At 44.9% G+C, this 16,033-nt stretch overlaps 3 protein-coding genes across 12 annotated transcripts in view; 2 read left to right on the top strand and 1 right to left on the bottom strand.

Moving 5' to 3' along the window:
* Positions 1 to 1,641, top strand: part of LOC123078551 (putative cytochrome c oxidase subunit 5b-like) — a 5,506-nt gene extending 3,865 nt beyond the window's left edge. The window contains exons 4-6 of the mRNA XM_044501104.1: positions 896 to 962; positions 1,054 to 1,133; positions 1,269 to 1,641. Of these exons, the coding sequence (XP_044357039.1) occupies positions 896 to 962; positions 1,054 to 1,133; positions 1,269 to 1,337 (216 nt within the window). The 3' untranslated portion in view covers positions 1,338 to 1,641. The remainder of the gene's footprint in view (positions 1 to 895; positions 963 to 1,053; positions 1,134 to 1,268) is intronic.
* A 2,277-nt stretch (positions 1,642 to 3,918) lies between these two features.
* LOC123078547 (acyl-protein thioesterase 1) lies at positions 3,919 to 11,462 on the top strand. 9 transcript variants are annotated; one of them, XM_044501095.1, is made up of 13 exons: positions 3,919 to 4,444; positions 4,519 to 4,649; positions 5,727 to 5,824; positions 6,794 to 7,021; positions 7,098 to 9,052; positions 9,143 to 9,251; positions 9,898 to 9,934; positions 10,136 to 10,205; positions 10,348 to 10,452; positions 10,538 to 10,688; positions 10,779 to 10,861; positions 10,970 to 11,063; positions 11,152 to 11,462. In XM_044501095.1, the coding sequence occupies exons 5-13, from the start codon at positions 9,040 to 9,042 to the stop codon at positions 11,237 to 11,239; spliced, it is 750 nt and encodes a 249-aa protein (XP_044357030.1). In that variant the 5' UTR covers positions 3,919 to 4,444; positions 4,519 to 4,649; positions 5,727 to 5,824; positions 6,794 to 7,021; positions 7,098 to 9,039; the 3' UTR covers positions 11,240 to 11,462. The 9 variants fall into 9 exon arrangements, with proteins under 9 accessions (XP_044357030.1, XP_044357027.1, XP_044357032.1 ...); XM_044501092.1 differs by having other exon boundaries at positions 6,817 to 7,021; XM_044501097.1 differs by lacking the exon at positions 6,794 to 7,021.
* A 104-nt stretch (positions 11,463 to 11,566) lies between these two features.
* LOC123078549 (protein tesmin/TSO1-like CXC 2) lies at positions 11,567 to 15,461 on the bottom strand. Of its 2 annotated transcripts, none has more exons than XM_044501102.1 (6): positions 14,911 to 15,461; positions 13,110 to 13,850; positions 12,766 to 13,033; positions 12,590 to 12,656; positions 12,279 to 12,483; positions 11,567 to 11,908 (listed from the first exon to the last, which is right to left on the bottom strand). In XM_044501102.1, exons 2-6 carry the CDS (start codon positions 13,157 to 13,159, stop codon positions 11,767 to 11,769), a joined length of 732 nt encoding a protein of 243 aa, XP_044357037.1. In that variant the 5' UTR covers positions 13,160 to 13,850; positions 14,911 to 15,461; the 3' UTR covers positions 11,567 to 11,766. The 2 variants fall into 2 exon arrangements, with proteins under 2 accessions (XP_044357037.1, XP_044357038.1); XM_044501103.1 differs by having other exon boundaries at positions 14,898 to 15,461.
* Between the last annotated feature and the right edge of the window lie 572 nt (positions 15,462 to 16,033).

Consider the following 16,033-nt stretch of genomic DNA (forward strand, 5'->3'; position numbering starts at 1 on the left):
CAATGAGCGCTCAGAGAGAGACGAGCAGAGGTGGCTGGATCTCAGAGAGGTAGGGAAGAGGGGAAAATGCAGACAGCAATGGAATCGAACGGAGGCTGCGTGAGAGAGACGCATTATTACTATTATAGCTGCATCTTTCTGTGATTTATTTGTATTATGGAGATAGAATTTTCTGTGGATATCTGTTTGGTGTTTGCATGACCATGTACCCTACCTCGTGATTTATGGATCTCATATTCGATTTGTAAACCCCCATTGAAGATTGAACTCGATTCAGATAAAATGACGATCGTGAATCACGAACTGTGAATTTGGCAGCTATGGTGTTGCATTGCAAACTTGAATGTTGTGTAATTCAGGTAACCTGGGACTAGAGAGATATTAGGCTTTTGAGTGAATTGCATCTGAGTGTTTATGCAAATCCATTTTCCGTCAGTTCAGACTTTACCAGAACTTAAGTGCATATTCAGACACCTTCCATGAATTTACTACAAATATGTTAGATTTGGGGGATGGGCCATGCTGACCTCGTGTCGCAGATTCCTTTTACTCTATCTGCTAATTCTGTGTGTTCACTTGACCTTTAATCTATACTTTGATGTTTGTCTGCCTTTTCCTTGTCTGTTTTCTTTCGTTGATGGAAAGTGGGAACTGACAAGTTCTCTATATTCCTTTTGTGTGCGTGTCTTTGTACTGTTCCAGAATTTTTAAGTTGCAGTTTCCATTGCATTGCCATGGTGGTTATGGTATGTGGATGCATTCTTCATTCTGTAGAAGATAAAATATTGTTTGACTATAAGTTCAGAACCTAAGGGAATCGATCCATTGTTTCTTGTCAACTTCAGTGCAAGTTCTCTCCCATATTGTTCATTTCGCTTTGATTATGTACCCGCAGGAGGCACCGGCCGTCATTGAGTCCTATTTTGACAAGAGAATAGTAGGTTGCCCTGGTGATGAAGGAGGTACGCTGTTGTGGAACTGGTTCATCTGAGCTCTAAACTGCTAGATGTGGCAAGGATTGTATAACACTTATTGTGGTTGGTTTATTTGCAGAGGATGAGCATGACGTCATATGGTTCTGGTTGAAAAAAGATGAGCCACATGAATGCCCAGTCTGCTCACAATACTTTGTGGTAATTCACGTATTAATTTTAATTCAGTATATGCATTTGATGGCTAGTTTGTCTTGATAAAACATAGCATCAGCTGCCAAGCTATGTTGGTGTATTAGGTTTTGTAACAGGTGTTTTGCTGCTTGATTTATGCAGCTTAAGGTCATTGGTGATGGTGGAAATCCAGATGGGCATGATGATGATGATGATGGTCATCACCACTAAGGATGCCTCGTGGTTCTGAAAATAAGAATTTTATGAGGCATATGATTTCGCTTACGCGTTCTAAGCACCAGACTGCTCCACGGCATCCTTGTTTATGAATATACATTTGGCCATCAAGCAGGCGGTAGTTTTCGCCTTAGGTTTTTTTGTGGAAACAAAACTCTTTTCAGATTTGTCCAGTGCATGTCTTATGGAGCATCATCAAATAAGAGATGACTGCAGAGAATTTTTACTTTTGCTACTGAGTGGCCATCGGGTGTGATGGACCTGACCAATTCAATCATGCAAGAATTTATGTTGTGCAGTTTGCAAAATGTCTGTTAAATTAACAGTTTCTCACCCATGCCTTGCTAACGAGTATGTATAATATCACTCTCTACCCTGTACCGTTTCATCGCAATTGTTTTCTCAAAATGGCCTCGACTGACCCTTGGTTAAGATGGAGAGTATGAATGAGCACTTAGCTTTTGAGATAAAATACCATTCCCTTTAGATATCCTGTCTTACATAGGGAAATGTTAGTGAATTGTAACGTTCGTTTGTGGTAAACGTAAGAATTGTCGATTCCGGGAAAAGTTAGTTGATGTAATGTTTGTGGTGAAAGAAAGAATTGGCGACATATTTGCAGTGCGAGGTTTGCCAACCCAAGCTCATAACATAATAAGCTGCATAAATGTCCAGCTCCAACTTTTCACTCAATATGCTGTGAACTCTCGGCAAAAAGTCTTTTCCTCGTCGGTCTAGTAAGATGTGTTGCATGGCGAGTTGGGTTTCTAAGTTTCTACCAATGAGCAGACCTGGAAGAGAGGGTCGCTTTGATCATTATCTTTGCTCCGTTCTCTTTTCATCACCATCTGATCATCATTCCTTCAAAGACCGTCAAGTATCTCATTGCTCCTCGGTTTTTCTTGCTTGGGTTTCATTACTCCTCAGCTATTCCAGAAGAAGAGGATTAACTAAATGTAAACAATAATTTTGTACATTTCATCATACCACCAAACACATCAACTCAGAGCATCTACAGCTGAGGATGCCAAATCCGGGTCCTTAAAAGCCCGCGGACAGATTCAGACGCATTTGCTGACAATGACCTATCACACTTCCAAATTCATCCGCTGCATCCAAACACCTCAAAGTTGATACCTCAAATTCATACAATGCAAAATAAAAACCTACGTACTATCCCACACTACTCATTGGAGATGCCCACTATCTCCGTGCCGGGCACATGGTAGATGTCTGTTTGTGACACCTTTGGCTCATCGTCAGCATCACTAGAGGCGAAGATTTTGATTTCCGCCCTTCGCTGGCAGAGGAAGCGCCGGTTGGCCTCCACCGCAGCCTCGGACTGGATGGACTTCAGGATGGCGGTCTGCTCCATCGCCTCCTCCGTTTGGGTGACCTCGAACTCCGCCATGACGTCCTCCATGGCGAAGCCCGTAGCCGGCTCCGCCTCCTCCTCTGCCTTCGCCCCCTCCATTGGCTGAGGGGCCCCTGCTCTGCCTCCAGCTGTTGCTCCTCCTCCTCCGGCTTTGGCAAGTCCGGAGGCATGCCGGCTGGGATACGGGCTTCAAGCCTAGTCCGGATCTCCTCGAGCAACTGGAGGCGTCGGGTGACATCAACATAGCATAGGTGGTCACCCTCTGCCGGGCCATGGTTGTCGTGGACGACGAGCGGAGAGGGATGGAAGTGGATGTGGCTCGGGCTGGCGACGTAGAGAGGGAGAGAAGTGGATGTGGCCAGGGTTGGGGCTCTCTTTCCAGCTTAAATAGCAGGACTTTGGCCCTCAGGCGATGAATGGGAACGGCACCACGCGCTGTTCACACCCTCTAGAGGAGACGCCCGTCAGACCGTTGGGTTTTCGAGTGATTTCATGTGGGATCCCAACGTCAGTTCCATGTTGTGGCCGCGCCCGGACCGCCCCATATTCGCTTTAGATTTGTGCTGGATATGAGGGGTGCCGGACAACCCGGGCGGGTTTGAGTCCGGTTTGAGAAGCCCGGGTGGGTTGGATTTTTTTACCGGTTCGATCGGACGGTTTGAGTGGTATACAAGGATGATAATTTTATCCATGAGCATGGATACTCATGGGTATACGACCCGCATAGGTAGGGTATGGGCACATTTTTGTGCCCATGGGCAGTGCCCAAACCCTACCCTACTATTCGTGGGCAGGGCATAAGTATGATTTTGTGGCCATAGGTATGCCCAAACCCTATTTGATTATCTTATCGATGGGTCACAAGTGTAATAAACACTAAGCTACATAGTCTTTGTATATAATAAGCTTCATTTCTCACCCTATCCTCCTCCCGACAACCAATTCCCCAATCATAGAAACCTCTCGGTAGTTATTGTTTCCATCACAGAATGGACTAGCAATTACACCACCACCCATTGACGTTGCGTTGAGCTTAGAGTATGGGCATGGGCATGGATATTTACCTGAGGGGTGCGGTATGTGTATGATTTTACGCCCATAATAAACGTGGGTATGGATATAAGATTGCTGTACCCGCACCGTACCCTATCCATTTTACCATCCACGGGTCTATAAAAAGAAAAAGAAAAAGGGGACTCGGAACTCGCTACGTACTACGCAAGATGAGATGGCACCAAGTACGGACACACGTCGGATGTCCAACAAATGGCGTTGGCGCCGTGGTGAATCTCCGAAGGGAAACGGCGAGAACCGATGCCGAGCGAGTGGAGTGGACAAGCCAGTCGAGTGCGACGGCGCCGCTGAATTTGGCAGCGGTCGCTGCCCGTAAAAGGAAAAGGTACGCCCCTAGCTCCAGGCCAACGGCGGCCGTAGAAGAGAGCAAATGAAAATGCCCTGCCCCTGCCCGCCTATCCACCGGACCAGATCGGCTGCCGCGGCGGCGACGAAGACGACGGCGACACGCGCGCACACATGGATTCCTGCCTAGGCAGCAGGGGCCCTCCCATTCTCAACTCGGAGATGAAAATGGAGAATATATCGGGCCGCAGCCGTCTTCTCCTACGTAGTTCGTCCGTTTCACCAACAGTGCCGTCTAGCTGTTCGATGTTATTCCTCCCTGGCCCGGCTTTTCCGCTTTCCAGCCCACGGATGGGATGCCCGCGAGGTACGTTCATCCTGCGAGCTTGTCATTGTCGATCACCATCACAGCACACTCTGATTTCACAGCTGCTGAGGCAGGCATGCATCAACTTTTCCGCCGGTGCCAGTACGTGCACCGTTCGTCTGCACTGGCATTTTACACCATGCCATCGTCCGAGTGTTTCCACAAAGAAAAAGAAGGGGAGACGGAAGAAGATCATTATGCTTGGGTCGGTTCCCATGTTCCGTAAGATTTGAGCTAGTGCGCCGCTGGTTCAGATTAACAGCAAATGGCCGCGGAAAGAAACACGAGAAATTCCCACGGAATCTCGTGCTGCATATCATGTTGCCTACTTTTCATTTTTTGCAAATAGCCTCACATTGCAACATGGTATGAAGTTGTAGCATATCATGTCGAAACCTTTTTCTTTTTGGGAAGAGAAGCCATACCAGAAACTCAAGAGATAAAATTCCGCCCCCTTTGCTTTCGAATATGTCAGGAGGTAATGGAGCTGTGCACACACGCACAGCACAGTTTCTTCCATGTTAAGAAAAGCACACGATATATTTATTATTTCATCCATATATCATCATCATATTCTGTCTGGTCCCTTTTGCCAATCCAGTGCACCCAGACAAACAATTTGCTGCAACAAGAAATGAAGCCTGTAATGTCAGCTTTCTGTCTGTAGATTAAACTCGTGGAATGCTGACAACATGTGGCGCCAAAAGGGAACATAGAGTGGCTGCAGCCATGGACAGAATAATATCCCTTCTTTTTTTTTGAAACTTTGTTACACGTACTCACGTGAAAGCTTGATTTAAAGTTAAAAGTATTATGTTTGTAGCTTTTGATCTCATATTCTATTTTTACTTCATATGCAAGTACATTTGTCAAACAACGACTTATGTTCCAGATTATTCAAGATTCGTCATAGGACAAGTTCTGCACTAAAAATTTCAATACCCTTTTCCTTCCAAAAACGCTTTCAAAAGCCTCAAAGTGTAAACATTGATTCACTAGTACGAATTTATAGAAAATAATAAAACAACAAATTTAACTAGTAAAAGACAGTACAGAACGGGCTACTCAAGAATTTCACGTGAGATCGTGGCGATTGCAACCCACTGGAGGCTTTTGAGTATTTAGATGGCATTATTCTTTACTGGGAAATTGGTGGCCTCAAATGTCTCTTTATTTATGCATCATTCCTTGTTGCATTGTGGTCTCTGGCTTTTGTTAATTAGGACTTGATGTGGACTCAGTTCAAACAGTAATTCATTGTTCTTTACCTTGTTTAATTCAGTGGGAGGTGATCAGTTAGGGGACCGTACCTAACGACATTCGCTGCTCGTGGGAATGTAATTCAGAATTCAGAAATATTCCCTGCAAGAAATATTCCATGTAAGAAATACACTGTGCTGCAGCATGAGTATGTAGTGTCTTGTTATTTATTTCAGACACACATAAACAGATAAAATATCATATGTAGTACTGTGCAAGAAGTGTTGCGAAAAATCATGGCTTCTAGACAGTCGTAGGGATGAAATAATTTACATCCTCCTGTTTACTTTGGCATCAGAAGCTTTACTTGAAACCAGCACGGTTCTGAATCTTATCGAAATATGTCATATGTGAAACGGTGATGTTTACTAAGAAAGCTATCATGTCATAAAAAAACCATATGTACATCTACTAGGTTTGTAGTCACACCGGATGTTCCACACAACTGAAAAAACAAATTGTTTCCTGTTCCTAGTAGCCGACAAAATGTGTGAACTTTTGGGTAAAGACAACTGTCGACATTTCACTTGTGCAGCCTAGTTTTCAGAATATATTCTTTCAACAGAACTTTGTGAATGCAGTCTTTTGTGAAGTCTTTGAAGGATGAGTGTATGAAATTAGAAGAAATATGTGCTAAATAAGGAATATGCAGTCTCCAAGGCCTATGACACAACACAATCATGGCCTATAATCTCTAGCAAGGAGTAAAGCTTAGGTAGTTCATAACCATGTATCTATAACAGAACTTCACAGCCCTTCTGCGGCTCCTATTCTCTGGGGCAAGGTAGGGACAAAAATCACATTTAGCCCACATATTTTAGCCTGAGCTGTCCCCCCATGTAGTTAACCTCAGTGGATAGAAAAATGCAGAGCTAGTGCATATGATTCCTTCTGTATGTAGTGCACTGACAGAAGAAGCAAAATTAGGTGAAAATCCTCCGCATTATTCTGCTATCACAAACCCTTGGCGGTTAGTTTAGATTTGACTTAGGGCTTTATTTAATCCCTTATAAATTTGGATCGTCGAGAGGGGATCAAAGCCTACTACTATTCTGAATTCTGAAAGCTACCCTGCGCCATTTGTAAAAGTGGCATCCCTTTCTTGCTAGCAGAACCCGACAATAGCAGAGTTTGTTATGCAAAGCTGACCTCAAATGGGGGAAAATGATGCTGCTGAGGAATATTCCAGCCGATCGGTAGTGTAAATGTGATGAGATTTTATAACGGAGATGTAATTACCACGGAGGAAAAGCAGCAAAAGTTCAAAAATTCTTCGACACGGATTCTTGTAGTTCCTCTCAATGCACAATTTTACAGGTACCTGTTACTGTCAGTTATATCACTGACCTGTACTACATGCTTGTGTTGAGCTGTTCTTTTTGCTGTACTGCAGAATCAATACCTTCACTGTCCATACCTCAAAGATATTTCTGGAATCTTCCTTGCTGCAGTCTGCAGAATTCTACACTGTATCTGCCAAGCAAATGAGGCAGTACCACTTGCCATATCTGAACCTCTTGAGCTAAGTTCCGCGTCTAATTGCGCCTTAATTTTTTACTGAAAATAATGATAATTCATGTGCCACCGTGCATTTACAATAGTAGGAAAAAGCCCGCTGCAAAAAAAAGCTGCTGTGTGTTTCATTTTTGTGCTAAATTTAGTATTTTCTCCAGAAGCCTCTTTATGCTTATCACCTGTCATTATGATCTCTAGAGTTTCAGTTCCGTGCTGAATGGCGCCTGAAATTCTTGTGAAAATACTTTATTTTCAGAGTTTCGGTCCAGTGCTGAACTGCGTTTTGAATTCTACTCTGCATACTTTATTTCTTGAGTTTCAGACCAGTGTCAAACTGCGCTTTAAACTGAAAATACTTGACATTTACTCTGTGATTGTTTTTCTTCCGGTACAGTGTCGAATCGCACCTTAGATTCTACTAAAAAGGCTGACTTTTTATTTTCAGTTCCGTGTCCTAAATTGTACTGAAAATACTGATATTTTTTTAACTCAGCTTTAAACACTAGTGAAAATACCAATAGTTCTCTGATAAAAAAAGAAGAAGATACCAATAGTTTCCGAGTCGCCGTGCAATAATAATACTAGTACCAATAGTTGCGTTGGTGCTTTTGATCGCAGTTTTGATAATGCGGAAACGACTAGCCTGTCACGCAGAATAGGTGCCAAATGTTTAGCCTTTTCCTGCAAAATATGGGGGTTTCTCTCAGAAGAATCTTCCTTTAGCACTGAGAGTGTGAGAAATTAATCGCCTTTAGTTTATGTGTATTTTCTTGGGGGAAAGAAAAGAAATAAGTGTTTTATGCTTATTCCTTGTTATTTGCACTGATGTTATACATATATAATCTCTGGATTTGTGAGGCCAAACCAGTGGACATTACAACGCCTTGTCAAGATAAAAAAAATGGTTAGGAATTGGCAAAAAGGGTCCTAAGTAATGTTTCTATATATACCTGGGTTCCCTCTCCACTGCCAAGAAAAGGATGCATATATTCTGCTGTGACCTGGGCCAGAGGGATTACTATTACGTACGCCCATGTTTGTACTGTATTTTGGAGCAGTAGAAAAAATGCAACCGGAAGTTAGGGCTCCTGTGATTCAAAGGATTTTCATAGGAACTTTTGAGGATTAGAATCTTTATGAATTTTTTCTATGTTGGTTGTTTAATTCATAGGATTGAATCATATGGTAGGAATTTTTCCTAAGGATTTTTTGGTACTACTACTTCCCATAAGATTTCTTCTAGCACTCACTCAAACCTCTTTCAAAGAATCATTTATTTTCTCTATGATGCAATCAAACAATCAAAAATTGTACTCCCTCTGTCCCAAAATATAAGAACGTTTTTAACACTACGCTAGTGTCAAAAACGTTCTTATATTATGGGACGGAGGGAATAGGATGAAGATGAGATTCCGATCCTATGTTTTTTTTTCTTCTGTTCCCGCGTTTTCAGAATCCTGCGAACGAGAGAGGCGATTTCATTTGGGTGGCTCTGGAGCCGAGCGCCGTGCGTGGTGCGTCGTGGTGGCGCTGAGCGAGAGGAAAGAGCTGACTCGCTGGTGCGTCATGTGGCGGGCCCAACGAATTGGAAGGCGACGGCAAGCGGGCGTTGGATTGCCGTCCACGCGTCGGCCATCCGGGGCGGGGCTCTCTATAAATACCTCTGCATGCCTCCTTCACTTAGCATCCGGGCAAGAATTAGCGCGCGCGCTCTCTCTCTTCTTCTCTCCCAGTCCCTCCCACCACCAGCAGACCAGCTCACCTGATCGATCGGTCGATCCATCACCGTGCGTGCGTGCGTGCGTACGTACGTGACCACCATGAGCTCCTCCGGTACGTACTGTACGTCACTTGTCTTGCTGTGCTTCTTCCACGGTGACTCGGTTTTCAGTAAGATGGGTGCTGCTTGCTGATGGTTTGCAGGCGCCCGCGGTGTCCGTCGAGAGTACGGCCGGACCTATGTGGTGAGGCCCAAGGGGAGGCACCTGGCCACCATTGTCTGGCTCCACGGCATAGGCGACAACGGAAACAGGTTCCTTTCCATACTTACTGGATACATACATACATACATACTCCATGTTGCACTGCACTGCTCTGCTCTGTTTTGTTTGTTTTTGTCTTGGTTTTGAATTGATTTTCTTCCGAGAGGCATGAGTGACATGTGATCTTCCAAGCTCAGCTGCAAATCAACTACTAGCTCCTGTTGTCCTCAGTAGGAACATATACTCGCTAGATATGTAGTACGTACTAGAGATACAAGCACAGGCTTGAGCCGCTTCTTGTCTGAATGCATGCGACCTAGCTAGCTAGTTAGACACACGACACGACACGACACCACACCACGGAAGTGTGAAGGCACGTATGCATGGGTTGGGGGTCGACCCATTTTGTCATATGCCACAACCAGAACCAGCACACATCGATTATTCCTTCCTCACTTCTCACTTGTCTCTTATTCCCCACCGCTTTTCTTTTCTGATGGAGTACTTGTACACACGCGTCATTCAGTCAGTCGAATATATGCAAGTACATGTTTTGCAAGAGGAACGTGAAGTAAAATTTATAGTATATCTGCACAAGTTGATGACTAGCTGCAATACTTTTTATCTCATTCATTTTTAATAATTTATTTATGTAGACCTAATTTGTTCCTTTTCCACGGTTTTCGTCTTGTGCAGCTGGTCCCAGGTGCTGGGCAATCTCCCGTTGGATAATGTAAGTTGAACACCCATCTACAATCCTATTCCTAATTCCTCCTCTTCCCCTGAGCACATCAGTAGTATATGTATAGCTAATTCTTGTTATCTTCGGATTAGTTAATTAATTAATGAAGCTTATCTGAACTCTCAAGCTCAGTTATCCTCTTCAGAATAACTACTGTATTTAAGTTTAACGGCCTCGTGCATCTCCGTGCAGGTCAAATGGATTTGCCCTACTGCGCCAACGCGGCCCGTAGCGGCCTTCGGTGGATTCCCATGTACTGCATGTAAGCCTCTCAGCCTAATCAATTACATATATGGGATATGGCTTGGCTGCAGCTTTGCTTTCCACCCAGTTTTTATAGCCGGTTTCTGGGACAGAAATGACCATCTTTGCATTGCATTGCATACTGAAATGAAATGAAACAGGGTTCGATGTGGAGGAGACTTCGGTTGACGGCCCCGACGACGTCCAAGGGCTGGACGCATCCGCCGCACACATAGCAAACCTGCTATCGTCCGAGCCCTCTGATGGTAATCTGATTTTTTCTACATGTACCACATTCATTTAGCGAATAAAAATTAGTATGTACTAATGCTAATAGCGCACCATCTCCAGTGAGGCTTGGGATAGGCGGTTTCAGCATGGGAGCCGCCACTGCGCTCCACTCTGCCGCATGTTATGCTCATGGAAGGTTCTCAAACGGTGTTGCGTACCCTATTACCCTCAGCGCTATTATTGGGTTGAGCGGCTGGCTTCCCTGCTCCAGGTCTGACACTGATATTTTTGACGAAAAAACAGTCATGTTATTGATACAGTATATTGGCATCTGTTAAGCTCATATACGAATATCGTTCAGGGCCCTGAGGACCAAGATTGAGAGCTCACAGACTGCTTTCAGGAGGGCTGCTGCCTTGCCGATAATGCTTGGCCATGGAAGAGGTTAGCATTGCTATTTTTTTTGCAGTCCATGTGCTGAATTAATCTCTTCTGAATTGTAAAATCCACTAGTACTAAAAATGGTTCATTTCCTTCTCTGTGTTCCTGCAGGCGACGAGGTAGTCACGTACGGGAACGGCGAGAGGTCGGCCGAGTTTCTGCGGAATTCGGGCTTTTCGTACCTGAATTTCAAAGCCTACAACGGGTACTACAGATGGACATGCACAATTTTCCACATGATCATTATTTTTCTTCTGAGATTTAGTAGTACTAACATCATGTCATTTGTGCAGACTGGGCCATCACACCATCCCTGAGGAAGTGGACGATGTCTCCAAGTGGCTCAGGGCAAGGCTCGGGCTTGATCGCTCTTGCGGCTAAGTGGAGAAGCTTGTGCCTTGGTGGCTGACACATAACATGAGAGAAAAGTATTGACACTATAGAGGAGAAGGTTGATATATATAGGTTAATCATATGAAGAGATCACGACCGGCATGTGTTGATATATAAGTCCTCACTACTGAATTTCATGTTACACTTATATTTGTACTAGTAAGAGTTGTACCCCAGTTATATTGTTTGTTTTGATTGACCACACCAGTAATTTATGACGATCGCTTTTAATATATGCTTGTGTTCTACTTCTACATCAGTCCAGTGTAGACTTTTCACGTCACGTCATATCATCATCAAAACACACCAGAGAGATTCATAAAATTCTCAGGGAAAAGATTTGGAAGATAATAACCATATATATACTAATTTGTGGCTATTTGGAAGATAATAACATATACTGAGCAAATCTCAAGTGGTGTATGGTTTTAGGTTGATCATCAGCTTCATCAAGATCAACTTCCACCGAATCTGTTGATCTGGCTGCCAAGGTGGAGATTACAAGTGTCAGTTTTTTAGGGGCCCTGCTGTAGTAGGGAGTTTGCGTCATTGCTCAGCGATCCAGCGCCCTGCTTTGCGAACCCCTCATGTGTTTGGGGATCAACATTGTGGTGAAAGTCTGAATGATTGAAGACGATGTCCTCGAGGCCGTCGTCACTGCACAAAGGAACACATGATTATAATGCTAACACATCCCATATACCGTAAACTGTCATTTGCATGTTGGTCTGATGAAATAAACCAAGCCGTGGAGCAGGTGTAAATACATCACAAAGAAGACTTATCACATCAAACCGTTCATGAAAAAGTTTGCTGCGGCAAAGTCTGGTAACTTGGATCATAATTTGGCAACGATTGGTATTTTTGTTGGCAACATTGGCCCATCTTTATTGCTCTCCTCTTCATATTATTGCCAAAACCTACCAATTCGATTTTTTTTCTTATCTTTTGAAATTTCACTCCGTTCGGCATAGCAGTAGCACAGGAGTAGATGGCATTTGACGAGGATGTTGAAAATAGAACTCACCCCAAGGCTTGATTTGGTGGACCAAGATCAACATCCATGTCACTCAATTCGCTTGGGATGTGGATATCGTCCATGATGCTTGCTTCTGTGGACTGAGAAGCCATGTCGTCGTTGACGATTGCGGACGATCCATTCGAACGGGCAAGTGTTTCACCGGAGCCGCCAGATGTTCCTTCAGAACTGTCACTATGTGCTTGTTGAGCCGCTGCCAATTGATCATGCGAGAACACGACTGAGCATAAATGTATAATGCTACGTATAAAATAAATGAAAGTAGAAGAGAATAGATGTGTGGCGATCGATGCACTCACCGCCTTTCACTCCGAAGGTGTTGGCGCACCCTGTGCACTGGCACTTGTCGCTGCACCCGACGCCGTGCTTCGGTTCGAGACAGCCGCAAATCGAGCATGAGATCGAGCGCCGGCAGCACATGAAGTCATGCAAGGCAAAACAAATAAAAGCAGAGGAGACGTGAGTATGTACGTACCTTGAAGCACTCGCAGTAGAGCTTCTTGCATTCAGAATTGCGGCAGTTGCATCCCTTGACGTGCACCCCTGCCACTTGCTGCTGCTGCTGCTGTTGCAGCCCAGGCCCATCGCCGGCGATGATCTTGGGCTTGAAGGCGTCGGGCTTCTTCTTCATGATGCACTCTGCGCGCTCATCCACCTCGTCGGAGTTGTCCTCTGTGTTGCGGCAGCCCTGGCAGGAGCACCTCTCGTCGCAGAACACCCAGGCCTCGAAGCAATGGCAGTAGCTGCATGCATGTGAATGCGGTTTCGGTGAGGAGGACCATAAGAGCACGTCGGCGGCGTCGCCGGTGGCTTGCTTACCGCTGGAGGCACTGGGTCTTCTCGCAGGTGCAGTGCGGTAAATCGTCCATGGCGGCCAAGGAAGAAGGGTCAGATCAGAGGGGAGAAGACGGGGTAGGAGGCAGATCTGTTCGAGTCTGATGCACGGAGTTTCCGAGGAACAAAGATGTCCTATACAACATAAAACCACAGAGACAGAGTCCATGCAATTCTAGTCTCTTACGACGTGCTGGACTGGATATCAGGACTCTAGCTTCCTCTGCAGGTGGTGGGTCCTGTTAGGGCATGTTCAACGGGGGCGCTTACAACGGGCGCCAGGGTTCGATTCCCGTCCGATTTGGTCAAATCCCCCCAATCCCAGGATTTGGGCTGGCATCGATGTCGAGCCAGTCGCCGAGCGCTTAGCCTATTTTTCTCTCACGCGAGACTTTTTCTCCGTTCGGATCTGGGAGCGGGCGCTACCTAGAGCGCTACAAATTGGCAACTGCTCAACAAACTGAGCTGGTCGTTGTGCTAAAAACCAGCTCTACTCAACTAACTTAGCTGATTTCGTTTTGCAGCTGGACAAATAATCCTTTTCTTTCCTCTTCACGCACAACAATAATCTACAATAAACTATAGAGCTTGTTTATCTATTATAAATCTGCATGAAACCTGAATACTTACAATACAAATTGAATTGATACAAAATATATGTGTGAAAATGAAATGCTTGTGGTTGCCAAGCTGGCCCAACAGGGACAAAGATCCCAATCTTAAAACCTGAAAGCACGGTGAGATAAAGTTAGAAAAATATATGTCAAGTTACTTCAACCATTCTTTCAGTCATACACGGTTAAATCGGCCTAACTAAATCATACATGCAGTGCTGACTAAATCATGCATGCAGTAAAGCTATCTCATTATATATAGTCCTAGTTGCAGGTTCCAGTTCCACGCCCATCCCAAAAATTTCTGCTCATACACTTGCACAATCCTACTCAAATCTGATACAAGTTTTTGTTCATACACATCACATCTTTCAATGGATATCGGCCATGCCAACATCGAAGACATACACTTACAATGGACCGAAGAGGATAATCTATGCCTGGTAAGTCATTTGTTGAATTATTAGTAGTTACTATATCATGTAAAGCTTGGCCTAACAACATTTTATGAATTGATTAGATAAATGCTTGGTTAAATGTTCCCACAGATTTTGTTATTGGCAATGAAAATGCTGCACGGGGTTACTGGAATCAAGTCGCCGAAGAATATAACGCAAATACCACCGATAATCGAAGAAGACAACCTATCCAAATCAAACGCCGTTGGGGTAAGATGAGCTCGGAAATTCTGCTATTTGATGGCATGTGGCGCAGGGTCGGCGATGCATTCACAGCTACTGGACAATATAACCAGGACTTAGTTTCCAAATCTCTAGAGATGTATAGGTTAGAACAAAATCAACCATTCAAATTTCTCAAGATGTGGATGTTCATACGGAACTATCCTCAGTGGAATGCAATGTACTGTCAAGTCAAAAAGCCATGATTTAGATAATAAATTGTTGTTCTCATTCCAAGTTGTACTCCCCGAATTTCTTTTTAGGACTATGTAAATCCAAGATCAATCAGTTTGGAATATGCCAAAACTTTATATCACCAAATATTATTCTCCTATGATAATTAAAATTCCCTTCATACAAGTATTGTTCTATCCAGGAAGAACATGGCGCCTACAAATCCCCATAGTTTCATGTGTGCATCTCAGCACCAACCAAATAAATTATTCAGGGATTAGTACAGCGAGGGGTACCGAGATTACCTCGACGCCGTACCTGATGGCGATGCAGGATGAGCTTGGTCGTCCTGTACGCCTCGTGCTCGCGTGCCGCTGCCTCCTCCTACCTTCCAGTCCGCCAGCCTCACCGCGAGCTCCCCCGGCCTCGTCCCCATGCCGGAAGGCGCGGCTGCTGCCTGCTCTGCTCTACTGCTTCCTCCCCCCTCCTGTCCGTCAGCCTCGACGCGAGCTCGTCCGGCCTCGTCCCCATGCGACGCGGCTGTTTCCTCCTCCGTGCACACGGCGCCCTCTTCCTATCCGTCAGCCTCGCCGCCAGCCCATCCGGCCTCGTCTCCATGGAGGAAGAGGCGGGCTGCTGCCTCCTCCGCCCGCGCGCTGCCGTTCTCCGTGGCTGCCATCTGAGGGTGGGGGAGGTCGGCCAGCAGGTCTTGTCCCACTCGCTGGATCTGACGAGAGATGGTCTTGTCTCTTTTTTTTTGCGGGCAGAGATGGTCTTGTCTCTTGTGCAGAAGGGTGTGGAGAGTTCGAGAGGAGAGAGCTAGCTGAATGAGGACTGAGCTGAGTGGGTAGCAGGCTGGCAGAGCTGGTTCGTTGTTCGATCGGACGGTGGCGTCGACGCTTCGGTTTGTGCGTTGGAGGGACGGGCGCTTCACACGTTCGTCCGGAAGAAAAGAAAATCAGATAAGCGCTCAAACTAGCGCTCGTGCGTTGCAATCTCAGTCGCTTACACCGGTGTTTCACCCTAAATTAATTTTCTTTTTCACGTAAGCGCCCAAATTATGTTAGGATCCATTTTTTCCTTCAGTTCAGGCAAATCAACAGTCCAACGATGCAAAGGGAAGAAGCTACGGTCGCTCTTTATTCTATTTTATTACTAGCACAAATGCCCGTGCGTTGTAACGGGAGAAAATACCAGTTCCTATGAACCATGGTTGTTGGCCAGGTCGAGGAACTATGTCACGACAACAGTCGCTGATGACAAAATAAAAGTATGCATGATTTGAGGATCACAACGTGAAGCTTAGGACATGGGTTATGATCTGAAGTAAATTGATTCGATCAAATATATTTGTATTGACAGATATATTTCACGTGTGGGATTTTTTTTACCATGAAACAGTGAGAGAGTCTCTCACTCTGATTTTCTATTAAATAAAGTA

The sequence above is a fragment of the Triticum aestivum genome, chromosome 3D (genome assembly GCF_018294505.1).
Source record: "Triticum aestivum cultivar Chinese Spring chromosome 3D, IWGSC CS RefSeq v2.1, whole genome shotgun sequence".
Classification (NCBI taxonomy): Eukaryota; Viridiplantae; Streptophyta; class Magnoliopsida; order Poales; family Poaceae; genus Triticum; species Triticum aestivum.

Excerpts from the sequence above, each read along its gene's own strand:
- LOC123078549 (XM_044501102.1), bottom strand. The coding sequence starts at position 13,159 with ATGGACGATTTACCGCACTGCACCTGCGAGAAGACCCAGTGCCTCCAG. Across the intron at positions 12,484-12,589 it reads CACCTTCGGAGTGAAAGGCG|CGGCTCAACAAGCACATAGT; the intron begins GTGAGTGCATCG and ends ATCAATTGGCAG. Across the intron at positions 11,909-12,278 it reads CCACCAAATCAAGCCTTGGG|TGACGACGGCCTCGAGGACA; the intron begins GTGAGTTCTATT and ends TCCTTTGTGCAG.
- LOC123078547 (XM_044501095.1), top strand. Across the intron at positions 9,252-9,897 it reads ATAGGCGACAACGGAAACAG|CTGGTCCCAGGTGCTGGGCA; the intron begins GTTCCTTTCCAT and ends CGTCTTGTGCAG. Across the intron at positions 10,206-10,347 it reads TGGATTCCCATGTACTGCAT|GGTTCGATGTGGAGGAGACT; the intron begins GTAAGCCTCTCA and ends GAAATGAAACAG.